Consider the following 21,450-nt stretch of genomic DNA (forward strand, 5'->3'; position numbering starts at 1 on the left):
ACAATACCAGGAATAGCTCGACTGTGTTCCTGAAATTGGTGCTTGTGGATTAAATCTTTGAGCTTTTGGTGCCAGCTTTCATTTTATACAACCAGTAATGGTCTTTCCAGATGCGAGGGGAGGAAATGGTTTTTATTATTATTATTTATGTGTTCTTTTTGGAAAAAAAGAGAAGAACCCTTACTTACGTCCTTTTAGCTGTGGTGAGGAGGATGAGTTTTTTGGGGGTTTCTTTTTTTTTTTTTGAGATGGAGTCTCACTCTGTTGCCTAGGCTAGAGTACAGTGGCATAATCTCGGCTCACTACAACCTTCGCCTCCTGGGTTCAAGTGATTCTCCTGCCTCAGCCTCCCAAGTAGCTGGAATTACAGGTGCCTGCCACCATGCCCGGCTAATTTTTTTGTATTTTTTAGTAGAGATGGGGTTTTACCATGTTGGTCAGGCTGGTCTTGAACTCCTGACCTCAAGTGATCCACCCACTTCGGCCTCCCACAGTGCTGGGATTACAGGCATGAGCCACCGTGCCCAGCCGAGGATGAGTTTCTACCTCACCTTAGTAGCCTCGTGCTTGGGCGTAAGCACTGGTTTTGCAATTTGAGGGCTAGAAGGGACTTGGCATTCTTTTTAATTGTTTTCTTTGTTCCAGTACCTGATGACTCATATGTAATAAGGATAAACCACTCAAGGATTACATGCATTTAGACTGTGAAATTTCTGAGAGCACCACTAGAGTGTGGAATGCATTTCTGTGTGTGTAGAACCATTACGGGATGGATGAGAACCTATCAACCTAGTGTGAATCTGGCTGCAATTGTTTTCAGTGGGGAGGGAGCCCACTCATTCATGTCTCCTCCTTGATTTTCATTCCAGGACTAGTCAAGGATGTGTCCACATCATAGTGGCTCAGACCAAAGACAACAAATACACACTGAATCAGACAAGCGCTGTGTTTGACAGCATCCCTGAAGTGGTACACTATTATTCCAATGAAAAGTTGCCTTTCAAAGGGGCAGAACACATGACTTTACTCTACCCAGTGCACAGCAAGCTTCACTAAGATTCAGCCACTGCAAGCCCTGGGCCTCTGGCACCTGCAAGGGCATCATCAGCGCACAACCAGCATCTCACAGGACAAGGCTGGACTGGCAACTGCTAGAAAATGGGAGTCTTCCTTGAAAAGTCAGAGAGTGATTTGTTTTGTTGTGTTTTGTTTTGTTTGAGACGAAGTCTCACTGTGTTGCCCAGGCTGGAGTGCAATGGCGCGATCTTGGCTCACTGCAACATCTGACTCCTGGGTTCAAGCAGTTTTCCTCCCTCAGCCTCCCAAGTAGCTGGGACTATAGGTGCGCGCCACCACTCCTGGCTAATTTTTTTTTTTTTGTATTTTTAGTAGAGACGGGGTTTCACCATGTTGGTCAGGCTGGTGTCAAACTCCTGACCTCAAATGATCCACCCACCTCAGTCTCCCAGAGTGCCTGGATTACAGGCATGAGCCACCGCACCTGGCCGAGTCTTTGGTCTTAAAGTGATTCCATGACACTTTGTTCGTGACCTGTCCCTTGTTTCCTTGCTAAGTAGTTCTACAATAAGAAATCATGATTTAGCTGTTGCCTCCAGCTCTGGGGTAGGGTGTTCTTTTTATGGTGTGACCCTCAGGAAAGTTAAGTTAGGAGTTCAGGAGCATCAGAGTTCTCCAGAAATGTGCCTACTTGTTACCTGGAATACCTGGTCTCTAAACAAACCAACAAAAAATCCACGTGGCTTTTCATGATGGTGCAGACTGGAAGAGGATGTTATATTGGACTCGTTATTGGGGAAATGAATGAGCGGGAGAAAATGTGAATGATGGGCAAGAAGGTTGTCTTTCTCCCTCAGAAGTCCTAATTCAGCTCTGGAGTTATGGAAATCCACAACTTCAGAGTGTGGCCTACGGATTATTTTGTTGGTCAGCCTTTCCAAGAAAATGTGTGTTCTCCCAATCTCTGTGGATTATCTCATTTTTTAGCAAATCAGTGAGATAAGCATAAATAGGAAGGAAGATACCCCAGGTTTAAGAATCACCAATATCATTAGGCATTGGCATCATTATTAGAATTCTGAATTATAGAATAAAAGGTACAACAAAGATTTCATTTCTGAATTTTAAAATTCTGGAAATTTGCAAAGCTCCACAACTTTTTTTACTGAATTACTTACATAGAACTTCGATGTCTTTTGTTTCATCATCATTGGGCATTTTAGTTGCTATGGAATAATTTTTAATTTTTGTCTTTAAAATTAGATTTGCTTTGTGTTTGTAGTAAATTTTTTAAAAATGCAACCCTGAGATCTGATTGTATGAACTGGGTCTCTAAATCCCACAAAGATTTTCTCGTTCTGTACCTTGTACTATACAGAAGTGTTTGAAAAGACCTAGAGGTTTTCTCTTAAATACCATTACTTAAGATTCATAGTATTAGGATCTTTATGATTTATCATGAGCTTATATCACCAGTTTATTTACTGTGAAAAAAACCATGGGAATGGCATACTGTGAGAAGAGTACTGTGGTCAGTGGCTCCAGAATTAAAATTCAGCAGATGTGTCTGTATTCTGGGGTTGGTCATTTGGGTCTCAAAACTGCCCCATATGCAAACGTACTTACTGTCATCAATGAAAAGTTAACCTTTGTAGCTTATAAATACACACAAAATGTTGATTTGGTTAATTTTTTAGGAAAGTATACCTTTCTAGTTACTAGTTATATTTGACTATAAGATTTAGAGGTTAGTAAATTTTTGCTGCTTTATTCAGATGAGATCTCAGCCAAAAGGTTGTGTGATCTTTGATTTTAAAAATTTAAGAGGAACTTTTCCTCACTGGAACACAGTGATTTTATTAATAAAGAATGTAGGCTGGGTGCGGTGGCTCGTGCACGTAATCCCAACAATTTGGGAGGCTGAGGCAGGCAGATCACCTGAGGTCGGGAGTGCTGACACCAGTCTGGCCAACATGGCGAAACCCCAACTCTATACAAAAAGTACAAAAATTAGGCCAGGCGCAGTGGCTCACGCCTGTAATCCCAGCACTTTGGGAGGCCCAGGCGGGCAGATCATTGGAGGTCAGGAGTTTGAGACCAGCCTGGCCAACATGGTGAAACCCCCGTCTCTAGTAAAAATACAAAAATTAGCTGGGTACGGTGGCGGGCACCTGTAGTTCCAGCTACTTGGGAGGCTGAGGCACGAGAATCACTTGAGCCCAGGAGGTGGAGGTTGCAGTGAGCCAAGATTATGCCACTGCACTCCATCCTGGGTGACAAGAGTGAAACTCCATCTCAAAAAAAAAAAAAAAAAAAAAAAGCCTGGCCTGGTGATGGATGCCTGTGGTTCCAGCTATTCGGGAGGCTGAGGTAGGTGGATCACCTCTGCTCAGGTCAAGGCTGCAGCAAGCCGTGATCGCACCACTGCACTCCAGCCTGAGTGACAGAGTGAGATCCTGTCTCAACAAGCAAACAAACAAAAAACCAAAAGGAATGTTTTTTTTCAGATACTGATAGAATGTTTTCAGTGTGTATTGGTTCATTTACTCTATCTTTAGTGTAAGATTTTAAAAGGTTTTTTTCAGCATCCATTCAACAAATATTTATTATCTTTATACAAGTTATTCATTGTGTTAAACTTATTTTTAGTTTAACATTCTAGAAATGAAACCTTTTTACTTAACCTTATTCTACAAAGGGAATACAGCAGTTATTCTAATTTTAATAAATGCTAAAAGCTTTATACAATTTTTCTTCTTGCACTAAATGATTTTTGGCCCACACCCAGCAACTGTGATGAATGTATAATGAAATAACATCTTGAAAACAGGCCAGATACATTAAGTATTTATTGAGTTTCTGTCATATGCCCAGTATTGTGCTTCTTCTATACTGTTTCTCTATGACAAGTCATACTATATTCTTTATAGAATTAAAAGTAGAGGAGAGGCAGAGTTTATATATTGTCCAGTTGCTTTACAGTTGTACAGGAGGTTATAAGAAGAAATATAGTAAATTAGTGGGAAGTCGGAGGTAGGGGGGTTAGTGAGCTACTATTTTCTTCTTGAGATTGTGACACAAGCTGACAAGAGCCAGGGAGTTCACAGCTGTGTGGTGGCACAAAATTCCATATGTTGTAAAAACAATTAGGCCCAGCAGGGTGTCCCTAATGGCTTCCTTGTTAAACCTCCCTGGCCGGCTGATCTGAAGCTCTGTGACTTGTTCTCTGAGCTCTGAATGCTCTGGCTTTTTGTCATTTTGTCTTGAGACAAGTATTTTCCTGTAGTCCTCATTACTTTGAGTTATTCCATCTCCCAGGATATTCTCTGGTAAGAAGAATGTCTTTTAGTGAATTTGCCTTGAATTTAGCATCCATAGAGCTGTGTCAGTGTTCTTGATCACACCTTCTTTAAAAAAATACTCTGCTTGCGATGACTGGACAAGTTCAGTTGGTTAGTTTCAGGCCTATAAGAAGAGAGAGTAAAGGACCTTGCTATTTACTTTGATACCATAGTTGTATCTCTCACGATGGCCTGCAAACCACTGGCTTTGTGTGTATTTAAGCTAGGAATAAAATAATGGAGAAATGTTAATATGTATACAAAAAGGTAAATATTGATATACCTACTCTCTGTTGGGGGCAGAAGTGTCATTTTAAGTTATTCAAAGCACTTTCTTAAGCATTTTAGAAAGCCTTTATTCTTTGCTGTTGGAAGTCTCTGTACTTTGCAGAATTGGTATTTGTGTACTAGCCTCTGCCACAGGATGGGGAGGTGGGCAGGTAGTTGATAGGGGCAGCCAGGAGTTTTTGAGGCAGGTGGTGGGAAATTGTCCTAATTTGTTAATTGGATTATGCAACTCTGTTACTAGTCTGTTATTGGCTATTGTTATTGGATGCATCTTGATATTAATTCAGAAGAATAACTGTGAGGCATTCTTCAGTTGCTGGTTAAGTGGGGTTAGTTTCTGTTCTGTCAGATGCCCTTTTTCAGTCAAAGGTTATAGCCCCTTGTTTCTCCCTCCTTCCAGGGTCTAGGGAGTGCAGTGATGTCGATTTCATTTCCCTTCCCTGCACACCCTTGACACTCAGCAGGATTGCACCGAAACCCTTCTCAGATCTCTCGTTCATTAGTTGTCTCCTATTTTTCCATAACCAGCACGAGTTTGGCCTTATGACCTGGTTAGAATCACTCTTCTGTATTCTCATTTCCAATTTTTGTACCCCACTAACTTGGGCTTAGAGAAACTTGGCCTGCTGTGCCGTGGGCCTTCTGTTCAACTTACCCTCCATCGCTGACCCTGTGTGAAGAAAGATGGTGCGTTACTGCCATCTAATGGAAAAAGAGAAAACTGCAGTTGGGAAAAGCCGCTGTGCATTTAAGGGTAGGGCTTTCTGAAGGATTTCTGATACAGTCCAGAAAAGGGAAAATGATGACACAGCAGTTGCCATCTTGAAAAATGCCCTTTCCTGCGGAAAGGGTGCTTTGAAGCCTAATACAACTATCATCACAAGGTCCCTGGACTGAGGCTGGATCGTGTAATTTAGAATCTCAAATTGTATTTTAATTAATATGCTGGCAACAGAATCATTGAGACAGGCATCTCATTTTGTCAAGTTCTTAGCCGTTCAGTTTGTCAGGGGCTTTAATATTTTAGATATCAACTAATACATAGTTTCAACTTTTAAAAATATTTGAAGATTGTATGTAATATAGGTGCCTATCTATAGTGCCTTAGTAATTTATATCAGAAATATTTTATAAAATTTCTGGTTGTTTTGCAGTAGCCGATATAGGCTTCATGCCCTCCTGAAGATGGTTTCCTCTGAAATGTAACTTTAAATAAACATTATTCCAAGAAAACTACAGTGGTTTTGCTTAATTCAGTTAGCTCTGAGAATCATCTTCCTTCAGAAAAATACTTCCCATGGTAAGAGCTACAGCAGAGTTTCATTTGCAGTCACCATTAATGAAATATAGAAACACCATGATGGAACATAACCAGCAGATTCTATCTTTTATTTCCTCTGTTCACATTTAGAGTCCTTCTATTATGTTTTTCTTCCCAAGTAAAATGGTAATACAGTGACGTTTTACTCCATTTCCTGGTCCATCTCTCCCTGAGTCGGAAGTTAGTGCACTGGTTCTCATCCCTCACTAGATAGAAGATTTGGGCTCTGCTTCTGTTTTTATCAGTTTGTTATTAATACAAATGTCCCATACCATCTGTGGGATGCCCTAAGTCTGTTGCAAAGTTCAAAAACCTATTTAAAAAAAAAAATTGTACCAGGTGATTTGGATACACAGCCAATGGTGGAGAAGCCCCGTTGGAAGCTCCTATTTGGAAATGCACAAATAAATTCACGTGAGGTCCTAGAAGGGCATACTGTTGAGTCTGCTATCAAAAAGTTTTCCTCTTGAAAATTCCTGTTTAACATGATCTCAAGTTTTTAACTTCCATTAAACATTTATGTAAGTTGCCACCAGGTGGAACAAGTGCCTATTGTTTTTCCCCATCTGTGTTTAAGAGAAGAGGAAGTTTGCGTTAAGAAATGCTCCCGCCACCCACCACCCGAGCAATTAGAGTAATGGTTTTCAGAATTCAGATTGAACACATGTTTACAAGCACCCAGGGCCTGGGTGTTGAATGTTAGATTCTGACCCTGTGAAAGGCCAAGATGTAAGTAGTGAGAATAGACTCTTTCTCTGCACCAGGTGTGCTGCTGAACAAATGCTTGTCCTCATACAGCGTCTCATTTTAATCTGCCACAACTCAGCCAGGTGGGAACCTCGTTTTTCAGATAAAGACACGGGCGCTTAGAATGATGAAATAACTTGTCTTGGGTCAGTCATAGTAAGTGGTAGAGCCCAGATTGCAGCCCAGGTCTCACTCTAGAGTGGCTTTTTATTTATTTATTTATTTTTATTTTTTTGCACTTTTTATGATTTCATTTAAAAACAAAACATAGACTGAGTTGTCTGTTCATTTTCTTCGCTGCACAGCCTGGCCTTGGGAGTGGTGACTGATGGCCCACAGGGCTGCTGGCTCCACAATGACCTTGTGGTTCTGGAGGAAACATTGTGAGCAATCTCAGCTCAGTATAATTTGTTGCACATTAGCAGCACTTCACTTCCAGCTCCTTGACCTTGTAGACCAGGAACTTCTGGAAGCCACTGGGCAGGGTGTGCTTCATTATCTTGCTACTCCCATAACTGACGCTGGCAATACAGGGGAGTATCATTCAGCCTCAACAAGGAAGGGAATCCTGACACAGACCATTATGCTGAGTGAAACCCGTCAGTCACAAAAAGACAAATACTGTATGATTCCACTTATATGAGGTTCCCAGAGTAGTCAAATTCATAGAAAGTAGAATGGTAGTTGCCAGGGGCTGGGGAAAGAGGAAATGGGGAGTTGTTGTTTAATGAGTGCAGAGTTTCTTTTCTTCTCTTTTCTTTTTTTTTTTTTTTTTTTTTTGAGACAATGTCTTGCTCTGTCGCCCAGGCTGGAGTGCAGTGGTGCAATCTCAACTCACTGCAACCTCCACCTCCCAGGTTCAAGCAATTCTCCTGCCTCAGCCTCCCAAGTAGCTGGGGCTACAGGCATGTGCCACAACGCCCAGCTAATTTTTGTATTGTTAGAAATGGGGTTTCACCATGTTGGCCAGGCTGGTCTCAAACTCCTGACCTCATGTGATCCACCAGCCTTGGCCTCCCAAAGTGCTGAGATTATAGGCATGACCCACCATGCCCAGCCCAGAGTTTCTGCATGAGATAATGAAAAGTCCTGGAGATTGGTTGCACAACAATATGAATGTAGTTAACACTGCTGAACTGCACACTTAGAAATGGTTAACATAGGCCAAGCGTAGTGGCTCATGCCTGTAATCCCAGGGCTTTGGGAGGCCAAAGTAGGCGGATCACTTGAGCAAAGGAGTTCGAGACCAGCCCGGGCAATGTGGTGAAACCCCATCTCTTATAAAAAAAATTAAAATAGGTGGTTAAGATGGTAAATTTTATGTTAATGCATTTCTTGCCACACACACAAAAATGCCAGTCTATCATCTTACAATGGAAATGCATCTAGCGACTGGACATTCAGGTCACCTGTGTGATCAATGTGCTCTCTACCCATAGAGGGGCACATGGACTCAGAGCAAGGGAAATAGGAATTGGGTTTTCAGTATCCACCTCCACCTCCAGGACAATCCTCTGCTGGGTCTGGCAAGTTGTGTCCATGGGCCTAGGCAGCCTTTCCTCTGCTTGGGAGAGGCTCTGCCTGTAGAACTGGGTAGTGTGAAGTCCTGAAGGTCATTTAAGTTCTGATAAACATACCTTGAGGAGATTCAGTGTGAGGCATGAGGTTATCATTTCCAGAATCCACAGGTAGCACCAGAATTACTTCCCCTTTGTGAATCATGTAGCATGAATCACTGTAATATTTTGATTCAAATTTAAAATACTTCCTACATGACATTTTTAAATGATTGCCTTCTAATTTATGTGCATAAATAAACAGGTTTACTAACTTGGATTGAGGGAAAGATAAATTATTACTTGATGAGCACATAAAAGCCAATTTGTTGATCAAACTATCAACCAGCATGTTGTTGTCAAGAAACATATTTTACTTAAAAGATAAAAAAGGTATGGATTATTTCAGATTGCTTTATTTTACTTTTTTTTTTTTTTCCCTGAGATGGTGTGGATTATTTTGGATTGCTTTACTTTTTTTTTGAGACAGAGTCTTACTCCGTCGCCTAGGCTGGAGTACAGTGATGCAATCTTGGCTCACTGCAACCTCTGCTTCCCGGGTCCAAGCCTCAGCCTCCTGAGTAGCTGGGATTATAGGTGCCCACCACCACACCTGGCTAATTTTTGTATTTTTAGTAGAGACGGGGTTTCGCTATGTTGGCCAGGCTGATCTCAAACTCCTGACCTTGTGATCTGCCTGCCTCGACCTCCCAAAGTGCTGGGATTACAGGCATGAACCACCGTGCTCGGCCTTATTTTACTTTATTTTTGAGACAGGGTCTTCTCTGTTTCCCAGGCAGGAGTGCAATGGTGTTATCATGGCTCACCACAATGTTGACCTCCTGGGCTCAAGCAATTCTCACACCTCAACTTCCCAAGTGTCTGGGACCACAGGTGTGCGCCACCATACCTGGCTGATTTTTTGAATTTTTGTAGCAACAAGGTCTCACTATATTGCTTAGGCTGATCTCGAACTCCTGGGCTGAAGCAATCATCCTGACTCAGCCTTCCAAAGTACAGGGATTATAGGTATGAGCCACTGCGCCGTCCTGGACTGCTTCAGATGGTGTGCTTGCAAGTGAAACATTCTTTCTAAAACCCTTGCACGTTTTAAAATGGAGAATCTCAAGCTTTTTTAGAAACTAATACAATGGGCCGGGCACAGTGGCTCACGCCTGTAATCCCAGCACTTTCAGAGGCCAAGGCAGGCAGATCACTTGAGGTCAGGAGTGATCCACCTCCAACCGGGAGGTGGAGGTTGCAGTTAACTGAGATTGTGCCACTACACTCCAGCCTGGGCAACAGAGTGAGACTCTGTCTCAAAAAAAGAAACGAATACAATGAACCATCCTGTCCCATCACCCAGCATCAACAATTATTGTCTTACAGCCAATTTTGTTTTGTCTGTGATCGCCACCTACTTCTTGTACATTTTAATAAACAATTTTTCGTAGGCAGTATAATATGATTGGACTATTCCAAAATAGAGGGGTTATAATTGTTTAATAAAGCTATCTTTAATTCTAAAAACAATGCTCATTTAAAAAAATATGTACACAAGAAGAAAGAGCGAATCTGGTCTTCAGTGACTTCCTAAATGCACTTAGAACACTGCAGAGGTTTGGCCGGGCACGGTGGCTCACGCCTGTAATCCCAGCACTTTGGGAGGCGGAGGCGGGTGGATCACCTGAGGTCGGGAGTTCAGGACCAGCCTGGCCAACATGGAGAAACCCCATCTCTACTAAAAAATAAAAAATTAGCCAGGCATGGTGGCACACGCCTGTAATCCCAGCTACTCGGGAGGCTGAGGCAGAATTGCTTGAACCTGGGAGGTGGAGGTTGCGGTGAGCCAAGATCGCGCCATTGCACTCCAGCCTGGGCAAAAAGAGTGAAACTCTGTCAAAAAAAGAAAAAGGAAAAAGAACATTGCAGAGGTGCTCAACATAGTAGACATCCAAGGCAGCCTCCCTCCCACCTGGCGCCTGCCCTGAGCCCTCCCCTGTACCCCCGGGCAGGCCTCCCCCTCCCCAGACCCTCCTACTCTGCTCCCTCACTCCCTAGACCAGATTAGTCATTTGCTCCCAGACATAGCATTTGCTTGTTAATTGTGTGGCTGATCAGGCATACTGCCAACTCCTGGAGGAGGACATCAGTTCCTCTTGTACCCCACACCCAGCACAGTGGCCTAGTAAACATTCCTTGAATGAATTCTTGCACCCAGAAAGCAGCTCCACTCACAGAGTGGTGACCATTCATCCTTTCAGAGGGAGTGGATGTAATAAGGCTTCCATACCATCAATAAAGCACAATTTGGCTGGGCATGGTGGCTCATGCCTGTAATAGCACTTTGGGAGGCCGAGGTGGGCAGATCACTTGAGGTCAGGAGTTCAAGACCAGCCTGGCCAACATAGCAAAACCCCATCTCTACTAACAATACAAAAATTATCCAGGCATGGTGGTGTGTGCCTGTAATCCCAGCTACTCAGGAGGCTGAGGCATGAGAATCGCTTGAACCTGGGAGGCAGTTGCGGTGAGCCAAGATCGCACCACTGCACTCCAGCCTGGGCAACAGAGCGAGACTCTGTCTAAAAAATAATAAATAAATAAAGCACAATTTGAGGATTTTCAGGAAGTTCATCAAAGTTTGTACCAAGGAACCAACAGGAGAAAACCAAACCATTCACGCAGTGCAGAGGTGTGGCTAGGTATAGATGGAGCGAAAGTGGCTTGATTTGGTCCCTGATCAGAGAGAGTTAACTATGTCAGGAACTAGTTTTGCCCCTCTCCTTTGAGACCCATCTCTGGCTGCCGCTGCCTTAGGGTCACCTATGGGAGCCCCCAAGCCATGCCTTTGTATGTGCGCTCAGACTCCCATGGGTCAGCCTCCAGCCCCAGCTCACACTGATAAATGTGACAAACCACATGAGGATACCAGGTCCATCTCCTCCCGGGGTGAGTGGGTCAGACCACACCCCACACAGGGTGAGGACACCTGGCCTGAGAAAGGGCTTGGTAAGAGAAGCCCATGAGGTGGTCACCAGTGGCAGGGGGCCGGAGCCCTATGGCAAAAGCAAAGAGCACCAGCCTTCCAGTCCAGCAGGCCCAGGTTTGGAGTCTAGTTCAGCCTCTTAACTAGCGTGGGCATCTTGGACCACCATCTTCAATATAAGCCTCAGTTGCCTCATCTGTAAACAGGTGAGAATACTTACATTGCAGCCACATTAAGGAATAATATCCTGTTTATAAAGCACATGGTGGAGAGGCAGTAAATGGTAGCCATTATTTACTTTTTTATTTTTTTATTTTTTGAGGCAGGGTCTCACTCGTCACCCAGGCTGGAGGGCAGTGGTGTGATCACAGCCCACTGCAGCCTCACACTCTCAGGCTCAGGTGATCCTCCCACCTCAGCCTTCCGAGGAGCTACGACTACAGGCACGTGCCAGCATGCCCAGCTAGCTTTTTGTATTTTTAGTAGAGACAGGGTTTTGCCATGTTGGCCAGGCTGGTCTCAAACTCCTGGGCTCAATCAATCCAACCACTTCAGCCTCCCAAAGTGCTGGGATTACAAGCATGAGCCACAGTGCCCAGCTGCCATTATTTTTTTTCTTTCTTCCCCTTCCACCCCTGCCCCCCCGACACACAGTGTCTCAACCTGTTGCCCAGGCTGGAGTACAGTGGTACTATCACGGCTCACTGCAGCCTCCAACTCCTGGGCTAGAGGGATTCTCCTGCTTCAGCCTCCCAAGTAGCTGGGACTACAGGCATGCACCACCATGCTCGGTTAATTGGTTTTTTAAAAATTATTTTGTAGAGCCGGGCGCAGTGGCTCACACCTGTAATCCCAGCACTTTGGGAGGCTGAGACGGGCGGATCACCTAAGCTCGGGAGTTTGAGACCAGCCTGACCAACATGGGGAAACACCGTCTCTACTAAAAATACAAAAAATTAGCCGAGCATGGTGGCACATGCCTGTAATCCCAGCTACTCGGGAGGCTGAGGCAGGAGAATCGCTTGAACCCGGGAGGCAGAGGTTGCAGTGAGCCAAGATTGTGCCATTGCACTCCAGCCTTGGCAACAACAGCAAAACTCAATCTCAAAAAAAAAAAAAATATTTTGTAGAGATGGGTCTCACTATGTTGCCCAGGCTTGTCTTGAACTCCTGGCCTCAAGCCATCCCCCTGCCTTGGCCTCCCAAAATGCTGGAATTACAGGTGTGAGCCACTGCGCCCAGCCATTATTATTAGGTAATTTTAGTAGATATCTCTACCACAAAGGGCCTGTGAACTTCTAGGTAACCAGTAAGGCCAGTGGTGTACTGCTTTTCTGCCATAGATTTTTGTTTCCTAGTTAATACCCACTGAAACATGTTGCTGTGAATCTTACCTCTAGCCCTGCGGTCCCCAGCACAGAGATCTTCAAAGCTGGCTGTACAGCAGCATCACCTGTGGAACTTACACTCATGCTACTGTGATTGCCCGGGTCGAAGGTTGCCACCTGGCCTCCTTCTGATGCACAGGCCCACCCACAGAAGGGATCCACTGAAGCCCACCAGGTCCGGAAGTATGAGGAACCCCCAGCATCCACCTCATTGTGGAACTCATGGTCCAGGCACTCTCAGGATGGATCACCACCTTCATCAGAACCATCTGGGCAGCTTATATAGCTTTCTGGGGGCCCAACTCAGAACTATTGAACTGGAATCCCTGAGGGTGAAGCCAGGAATGGGGTTCTAACAAGCTGGCCACATCGCACGCCGAGGTGCATTTATGTTCTGCAGGAAAACGCGCTGCCTGCGTGAGTGGTGCATGCGGGTGCTGGCTTCCTCTGCTTTTTACTTCTCTCTTCATCTATCTCTGGTAACAGACTCTACCACACCATACCTGTCTCCATCATTCAAAAACTCTTATAGAGCAGCACACAAATTTAAAAACCAAAATAGAATAAAGTTGCCCTTCTGATATATTTTTTTTTTTGAGACAGAGTGCTCACTGCAACCTCTACCTCCCAGGTTCAAGCGATTCTCATGCCTCAGCCTCCTGAGTAGCTGGGACTACAGGCGCCCGCCACCATGCCCAGCTAATTTTTATATTTTGAATACAGATGGGGTTTCACCATGTTGGCCAGGCTGGTCTTGAACTCCTGACCTCAAGTGATCCACCCGCCTTGGCCTCCCAAAGTGCCGGGATTACAGGCGTGAGCCACTGTACCTGGCTTCCTGATACATTTCATTCTTTAAAAAATCATACTGACATATCAAAATGCAGCTTCCCATGATGCAGTGAGCTATTTTTTTTCAGGACATTGGGCAGCTTTATTAAGCAATTTGAAGTTAGAAGAAAGAACACCCTTAATTGAATAATGCATACACCTATAGTGTGAATGCTTACACACACACACACACACAGAGTACTGAAAAACTTTATTCAGGTTGTGGATTGTCATCAAAAACTGGGTATGAAGTAGGACATGGCTGAACTGGTGTTGTTTTGTTTGCTTGTTTCTTTCTTTTTGGAGACAAGGTCTTGCTGTCACCCAGAGTGGAGTGCAGTAGCACAATTATGGCTCACTATAACCTTGAACTCTGGGCTCAAGCAATCCTCCCGCCTCAGCCTCTTGAGTAGCTGGGACTACAGACAGGTGCCACCACACCTGGCTACTTTTTTTTCTTTTTTGTAGATATAAGGAAATGTACTTCTTCCTCTTTTCTCATTTTTATTTTTTCTTATTTAGAGATAGGGTCATGCTATGTGCAGCAGGCTGGTCTTGAACTTATGGCCTCGAGCAATCCTCCCTCCTCAGCATCTCAAAGTGCTAGGATTACAGGAATGAGCCACTGCGTCTGGCCTGTTTTGTTTTTTAAGTGACATACACCTGCAGAAGATGGGAACTTCCATAAAGACATTAGAGATTGGGTAGTGTTTGAAAGATGGTGCAACGGGCCCCTCACCCTGTGGCCCGCGGGCTCACCACTCTGCCTAAGGAGTTGCTCTGAGCTCTCGCCCCAGCCCTTGTACACAGCAGTGCTGCATTTGAACCTTTCTTTTTTTTGTTTTTTTTTTGTTTTTTTTTTTGAGATGGAGTCTCACTCACTCTGTCACCCAGGCTGGAGTGCAGTGGTGTGATCTCAGCTCACTGAAACCTCCGCCTCCTGGGTTCAAGCAGTCCTCCTGCCTCAGCCTCCCTAGTAGCTGGAATCACAGGTGCCCACTACCATGCCAGGCAAAATTTTTTTTTTTTTTTTTTTTTGAGACAGAGTCTGGCTTTGTTGCCCAGGCTGGAGTGCAATGGCACGATCTCATCTCACTGCAACCTCTGTCTCCCAGGTTCAAGCGATTCTCCTGCCTCAGCCTCCAGAATAGCTGGGATTACAGGTGCCCGCCACCACATCCAGCTAATTTTTGTATTTTTAGTAGAGACGGGGTTTCGCCATGTTGGCCAGGCTGGTCTCGAACTCCTGACCCCAAGTGATCCACCCACCTCGGCTTCCCAAAGTGCTAGGATTACAGGAGTCAGCCACCGCACCTGGCCTTAAAGTCCTTTCACCTCGCCAGCACACCTCTGCTACTGGAGGATGGCAAACACTGTTTCCTGCTCCTGCCCTGTAATTCTCACAGATATGCAGAAACGTTTGGTTGCCCTGTGCCTCTGTAAATAAGAAAAATGCTTTCTTAGGAGGCTGTTCCGGTAACTGCATGTTCCTTGCCATCCTCTACAGAAATCACCATCTGCTCTCCTAAGTTCTTCTGCAAAGAGCACCGTAACCATGTCATCCTAACAGCGATGCCATGAAGAAAGGGAGGCAGCTCCCTCCATATCCTGGCTCCAGTGCCCACTTCTGTGCCCCTCCACGGCCCACGCAGCCTGGCCACCTGGGTGACATCTGGTCCCTGTGTCACTTTCTGCAAGACAAGGACCAGCCTCAAAGAGGAGAGCATGGTGTCCTGAAGGAGATGGCGGCTGCCGTCACCTGTCCTGTGGCTTTCCTCTGACTGCCCAGGTGGGGGCCCAGAGGCGGCGCCTCTCACTCCAGCTTTGAGTGGAGTTACATAATTTCCAGGCTTCCCTGCGGTTCTCTCCTCCCCATCCCTGAGCTGTTTACACAGCAGCTCTCACCCACAAAGAGTCCGCATGATGGCTTTTCCTCTGTTTGGAAGATGTGGATGGCTGTGTCCCAAGTTTCTCCTACCTAAGATCCTTTTCAGTAGGGGATGGATTCAGTCTATCTGATGATCAAGAGTTCAGGGTGGCCTTTGTGATAGTGCTACACCCCCTCCCAGGTCCAATAAACAGTCTTCTGACAAATAATGGCCCTTCCTTTTCCTTCCCCACCTGTCCACCACCTGGTAATGTGATGTAAGCGTGGCAAAATCCCACACACCCCTTCCAGAAATCCCAGGACTTGTGTGGGAAATACTTTCATAATTAAAGCCTTCTGAGAAATTGCTGCTTCTTCCTTGAACTTACCTACTTTTGAGCGGTCCTTTAATCCTGCATTAAGGGGATACCCCCCAAAAATGGTTCTACTTAATTACCCAACCTTCCTCACTCCTTTCTCTTCATGAATCATGCAAGCCTTTTTTTTTAGATGACCCAGGTGCCCAAAGCAATAATTATATTTCAAGGGTATTTTTTAAAAGTATTTATTCCAAACATTTACAATGTTCACTTTAAATGCAAAATAGCTGGTAAAAAGAAAAAAAAACACGAAAAATGTACTGACCCTTTGCCCCATACACAGACATCAGCCTTTGGTATTTGCTTTCAGGTAATTAGGTAAAACAAACAAACAAAAACTTGAAACTATTATTTATCTCCAAGAAAACAACGTAGAGTTGAGGTATTCTATTTAACAGATGTGATCTCCATCCAATAAGGTCTCTCTGTTAATTAACAGCCTTGCGACATGCTGTTCCAATCCTTTCCTCCTAAAGTAGAATTTCATTTGAGCATATGTTCATAAAACTGACAATGTTCCTTAATAATCACTAAGGTTGCCATAGAAACTCCCTGGTGCTGGCACCCAGCCACACAGAGGAAGGAGGCCTTCACAGGGCACCGAGGAGGGCCTGGCACAGACCCTGAACTGGCCCGCCTGCCCCTCCCTGTGCAGCCTCTGCCCACGGCTGCACGGGACAGCCAGGTGCAGGGCTCTTGCCTCAAAGGGTCACGGGTTGCCCCTGCATCTTCAAATTAAGACCACCAACTCCACCTGGAGCTGGTGTCAGCATCCTCCCCACCTGGGTTAGCCTTCAGGCCGTGCTGTGAGATAATAGAACTCAGCACCAAAGCAGCCAGGAAGACATTCCTGAACATTCTCCAGGAAACAAACCCATAGACCACAACATGCCCAGCCTGCCCCGCTGGGCCCTGTTCACTACCAGGTGGGCTTCCAGCCTGGTTCCAGAAGCAGATTCCACAACTTGCTGCGGCAACCAGTTTCCTTTCTCCCAAGACAGCAGGGAAATGCCAGAGGCTCGGTGTGAGCTCAGAGCCTGATAAAGAAAGTGCAAGGGCAAGTCCCCATCAGGGCCAAGAGCTCTCTGAGTTACCAAAGGCCTCGTCAACATAGCCAGCGCTACCCCTGGACACATTTCTTGAAAATATTTCATTAATGCTACAAACATTATTGATCATTTTACTTTAGGCCTTGAACCAGCATATTTTTTACTTTCCCCACCCAGCAGGATAAGCTGTTGTATTTAACCTAAATGGTTTCTGTCTCAGCGTTTCATGTCTGGCTGCGTGGCAGATGGCTACAGGTGTTAGGCAAATAACAGCACTGCTGGGGACTCAAGGCAGTGGGGGGGCTGCAGAAACACAGGTAGAAATGCCCCATGGATTGAGACACATGTTCAGTCACCACAGATTAGAGAACAGAGAGAGCTTAGGATGTATACCTGTGTACACTGAGCCAGGCCTACAGCCCGGAGAAGACATTTTTTCTTCATTTACATTAGCTTATGAAAAATAAAGGGAAAATAACCCTCTTCAATACAAAAACAAAAAAACAAAACAAAGCAATTCCATTACAATAAAAATGAAAGCAATAACAATTTGGAGATTAAAGCTGCCTAGCTCTTGGCAATAATGAGCTATTTGGATTTCACATCTTCCGCTAGCATGGTTCTGCCCGGCTTTGGTAACACCACATGTGGGTAAAATGGTATAAAGAATTGAAGAATTGTGGGCACAGAATCACCCTTGCTGCAGATTCTCATTCTTAATATTTCCCTTTAACAGCATTTTTGCTGTTCTCAAGTCTCAGAAACTTTATGTGGCGGGATGGGAGGGAACCACCATAACCGCCTGCCTGCCTTTTTTTTTCTTAAATGTTATTGTTTATAATAGAGATTGTGTCTCACTATGTTACCCAGGTTGGTCTCAAACTCCTGAGCTCAAGCAATCCTCCCACCTCGGCCTCCCAAAGTGCTAGGATTACAGGCGTGAGCCACCGCGCCCGGCCATCCTGCCTTTTTGCCAACCTAAGATGAGTTGCCTCAAGCAGCAATAGGGTCTAAAATCTACAGACAAGCCCAGCAATGAAAATCACGGCTTACTGAAGACAGTAACAGCTTAAATCTGGAAAACCGTAAACAAAACATGGTCACTTTCATCCTCTCGCACCTGTCTGGTGATGGTGGTGGTTTTTCTAAGAGGGTAGAGTATTAGAAAAGTTTTGTGGTCTGGTAAATTTTGGGTCCATGGTTACACGGCTGATTTAAATCATATCCCCACCCTGGAATACCCTGATAACTTGAGAGCTAACTGGGTAACCACTAACACCACTGAATTTTCAAAGCTCGGACAGAAAAGTCAGCTGAAGTGGTTAATCACGTTGTTACAACTCGACATTTAGTCCTGCTTCAATTCTTGACTAAATAAAAAGAGGAAGGCACCGAGGCAAGGGATTTTTTTAAAACCTCCTCTTTGATAGCAGAAAGCTCAGGGCTTTCAGGGTGGGGAATTTCTAGGACCCTGCCGGGTAGTCGTGGGAGGCTTCCTTCTCAGCACTGGGACAGGGACCGGACACCCTCTCCATAACCACCTGGGGGAGTAGTCACACGCTGGTTTTTCCCTAGAGTAGAGAAGAGGGAGGCTATTTTTCCACTTTTTGAGACAAAAACAAAATACAGAATGAAACCACAATCTCTTCTCTAATAGGGAAAATATTTTTTCTTTTTCTTTTTTTTTTTTGAGACAGGGTCTCACTTGCTCTGTCACCCAGGCTGGAGTGCAGTGGTGCAATCTCAGCTCACTGCAGCCTTGACCTCCCAGGCTCAAGAGATCCTCCCACCTCAGCCCCCCAAGTGTCTGGGACTTCAGGTGCACTCTACCACACTTGGCTAATTTTTATACTTTTTGTAGAGATGGGGTTTTACCACATTGCCCAGGCTGATCTCGAACTCCTGGACTCAAGTGATCCTCCCGCCTCGACCTCCCGAAGTGCGTGAGCCACCATGCCTGGCAGGAAAATATTTTTTCTCTTCTTCCTTTTTCACTTGACTTGGTTTTGGGCTAAACAAAGTTATGGTGCTTCCCCAACACCTAAGTAAGTTACTTCTATGCTGACACAGCGAATATTGGATATTCCACCCTCTCAAGAGAAAACAGTCAGCAGTTTTTTAAAAACCAAGTTTAAATGCATTCTTGCCAGGCTCATTTTTCTTTTCACATTGTCTTCCTTAATATTATCTTCCCTAGTTACCCAGGTTCGGCTGACAACAAACAAAGCTGCAGTAAAACAGTTTTGATCTCAGCAATGGCAGAAGCCCTCCCTGCTGCTAGCTCGCCTTTGTGGGAGGTGGAGAAAAGAGAACATTGGTTTTCAGAGGCTGTGATCCCCCGCTCAGCTCCCACTCTACAGGGGATGGTAGAGACTATGTGCCCCTCTCCTCTCCTTCTCACCTGAGGTCCTGCAACCCAAAGCCAATGCAGTTGCCTCTGTATTCAGCAAATGCCTAGGATCATCATTCACATTTAGCAAAATGCTAATGAGGAACTAATTATAATTCTGTTGAAAACGACCAGGCCCTGAGATACTGTATTATTCACCCACTCACCCTCAGCTGTTTTTCAACTGTGGGGAAGAAAGGGAGGAGAGAGCTTCTTCCCCCAGCCTTGGCGGTTTAAGTAAAAGCCGTCCCCAGGCCTAGAAAAACACAATTTGCGAAGGCACTTGGGTTTTAAGAGTTTGAGCTGGAAGATGAAACGATGCAGTGGGCCAGGAGCATGGCGGCTGGAGGAGGCTTTGGCTGGAAATCCATCCCACCTGCCTGAGGGTGCAGCTTGTGCAGAGGTGTTGGGGGGTGGGCTGCCAGCCACTTCTCCACACCGAGGCCCCCACCAACCTGCCCAGCTTTTGAGTGTCTGTGTGAGTGTCCAAAGAGTCTTGATACGGTTCTCTTCACAGTGGCCCAAGTTCACTCTAACCCCTTTAAGCTGGGCATTTGGAAAGGGAGGTTTGAAACCTCAACCAGCTGAACAGCTGGAGCAGGCTGATTTTCCCCTGGCGTAGAACCTTCTGCAAGGCTCTTCCGTGAAGCCAAAGGCCGCACACCCCTGAGATAAGCTGGCATGGCAGTGAGAAGCATCTTTTGCTGACCCCGTTTGTGTTCTGTCATCCACAGGGTCCAGGCTGCTGGTGCCACCCAGCCAGCTATCTGGGGAAGAAGTAGTCTGTATTGCTGATGTCATAAGGGCTCCGTGGGTCCCTGGCATCTGGTCGGTTGTGGCTCGAGGTATTGTCAGACCCCAGGCTGCTGGGGGACACCGGTGGGGAGATGAGAGGAACAAGCACTGGGGTGGGTCGAGGCCTCTCCGGGACCAGCTGCCCTAAAGAGTACGGCGGGTGTATGCTCGTCTTGCCTTCCTTCAGAGCCCGCAGCTTCCACGTCTTCTTGAACCTTCACACAAACACACAAAGACAAACCACACAGATGTTTAGCTCCCCCTGTGACAAGCCCACAGTGGGAAACACCAATAGCTGGCTGCCCTGGTGGCCTGGCGCTCCCAGGTTTCAGCTCAAAGGAGCAATAACTATCAGCTGTCTTTTTGTTTTTTGTTCATTTGTTTGTTTTGAGACAGGGTCTTGCTCTGTTACCCAGGCTGGAGTGCAGTGGCGCGATCTCAGCTCATGGCAGCCTCAACCTCCTTGGGCTCAGGTGATTCTTCCACCTCAGCCTGCTGAGTAGCTGGGGCTACAGGTGTGTGCCACTACTCCGGCTGATTTTTGTATTTCTCATAGAGACAGGGTTTTGCCATGTTGCTCAGGCTGGTCTTGAATTCCTGGGCTCAAGCGATCCGCCCGCCTCGGCCTCCCAAAATGCTGGGATTACAGGTATGAGCCGGCACACCCGACCCAACCCGACCCGACTGTTTTTATCACCAGGGAGTTCACCATACTCTGAAGAGTTGGTGAGTTTCCAAAACACTCCCAAGGAAATAGATGTGTATTATTGGTCCAATTTACAAGTGAGGCAACCACTTGTTTTACAAGTGAGGCACCAAAAAGTCACTTAACAGTACCTTAATTGTCCCATTCCAGAGGCTGTTCATTAGGTACACATCATCAGTCCCAAATCCATTTACTTAAAAAAGAGAAAAACAGGAGGGGCGCAGTGGCTCATGCCTGTAATCCCCACACATTGGGAGGCCGAGGTGGGCAGATCACCTGAGGTCAGGAGTTCAAGACCAGCCTGGCCCACGTGGTGAAACCCCGTCTCTACTAAAAATACAAAAATTAGCCAGGCGTAGTGGCAGGCACCTGTAATCCCAGCTACTTGGGAGGCTGAGGCAGGAGAATTGCTTGAACCCGAGAGGCGGAGGTCGCAGTGAGCCGCGATCATGCCATTGCACTTCAGCCTGGGCAACAAGAGCGAAACTCTGTCTCAAAAAAAAGAAAAGAAAAGAAAAGAAAAAAGGTATTCTTTCAGCAGGGAAAGAAAATGGGCCTCTCAGTCAAAGTAAGGCTGGCAGGAGGCAGATAATTTGCAACTGCCATGTAATAGCAGGAAAAGGGTCCCAGTGCTCCCTCAACTGCCCTCCTGTTCCTCTTGCTCCTAATGTTGCCGACCTCCCCAGTTCTCCCTACGCCTCTGGGTCCACTCCCACCATGCTGGTGAGTTCCCACAGACTCATCTGTGGGCACCACTGGGCACAATTTGACTCATCTGACAGGAAA

General features: G+C 45.7%; 2 protein-coding genes across 7 annotated transcripts in view; one reads left to right on the plus strand and one right to left on the minus strand.

Annotated features, from left to right (window-relative positions):
* The window catches only part of SHE (Src homology 2 domain containing E), a 32,571-nt gene extending 16,864 nt beyond the window's left edge, over positions 1-15,707 (plus strand). The window contains exons 6-7 of one of the 3 annotated variants that reach the window (XR_010137786.1): positions 12,660-13,028; positions 14,986-15,707. Coding sequence is in view for 2 of the 3 variants with exons in the window: in XM_003775558.4 (XP_003775606.1) it covers positions 870-1,056 (187 nt within the window). In the remaining variant the exon portion in view is untranslated. Of the gene's footprint in view, positions 1-869; positions 5,880-12,659; positions 13,185-14,985 lie in introns of those variants that run through there. The other 2 variants (XM_003775558.4, XM_054552518.2) reach the window with 2 other exon arrangements.
* A 187-nt stretch (positions 15,708-15,894) lies between these two features.
* The window catches only part of IL6R (interleukin 6 receptor), a 64,149-nt gene continuing 58,593 nt past the window's right edge, over positions 15,895-21,450 (minus strand). For 3 of the 4 annotated variants that reach the window (XM_024234285.2, XM_054552589.1, XM_054552570.1), the window contains one exon: positions 15,895-20,173. In XM_024234285.2, coding sequence (XP_024090053.1) covers positions 19,927-20,173 — 247 coding nt within the window. In that variant the 3' untranslated portion in view covers positions 15,895-19,926. The remainder of the gene's footprint in view (positions 20,174-21,450) is intronic. The other variant, XM_054552581.2, reaches the window with a different exon arrangement.

Source organism: Pongo abelii, chromosome 1, assembly GCF_028885655.2.
Source record: "Pongo abelii isolate AG06213 chromosome 1, NHGRI_mPonAbe1-v2.0_pri, whole genome shotgun sequence".
Taxonomy (NCBI): domain Eukaryota; kingdom Metazoa; phylum Chordata; class Mammalia; order Primates; family Hominidae; genus Pongo; species Pongo abelii.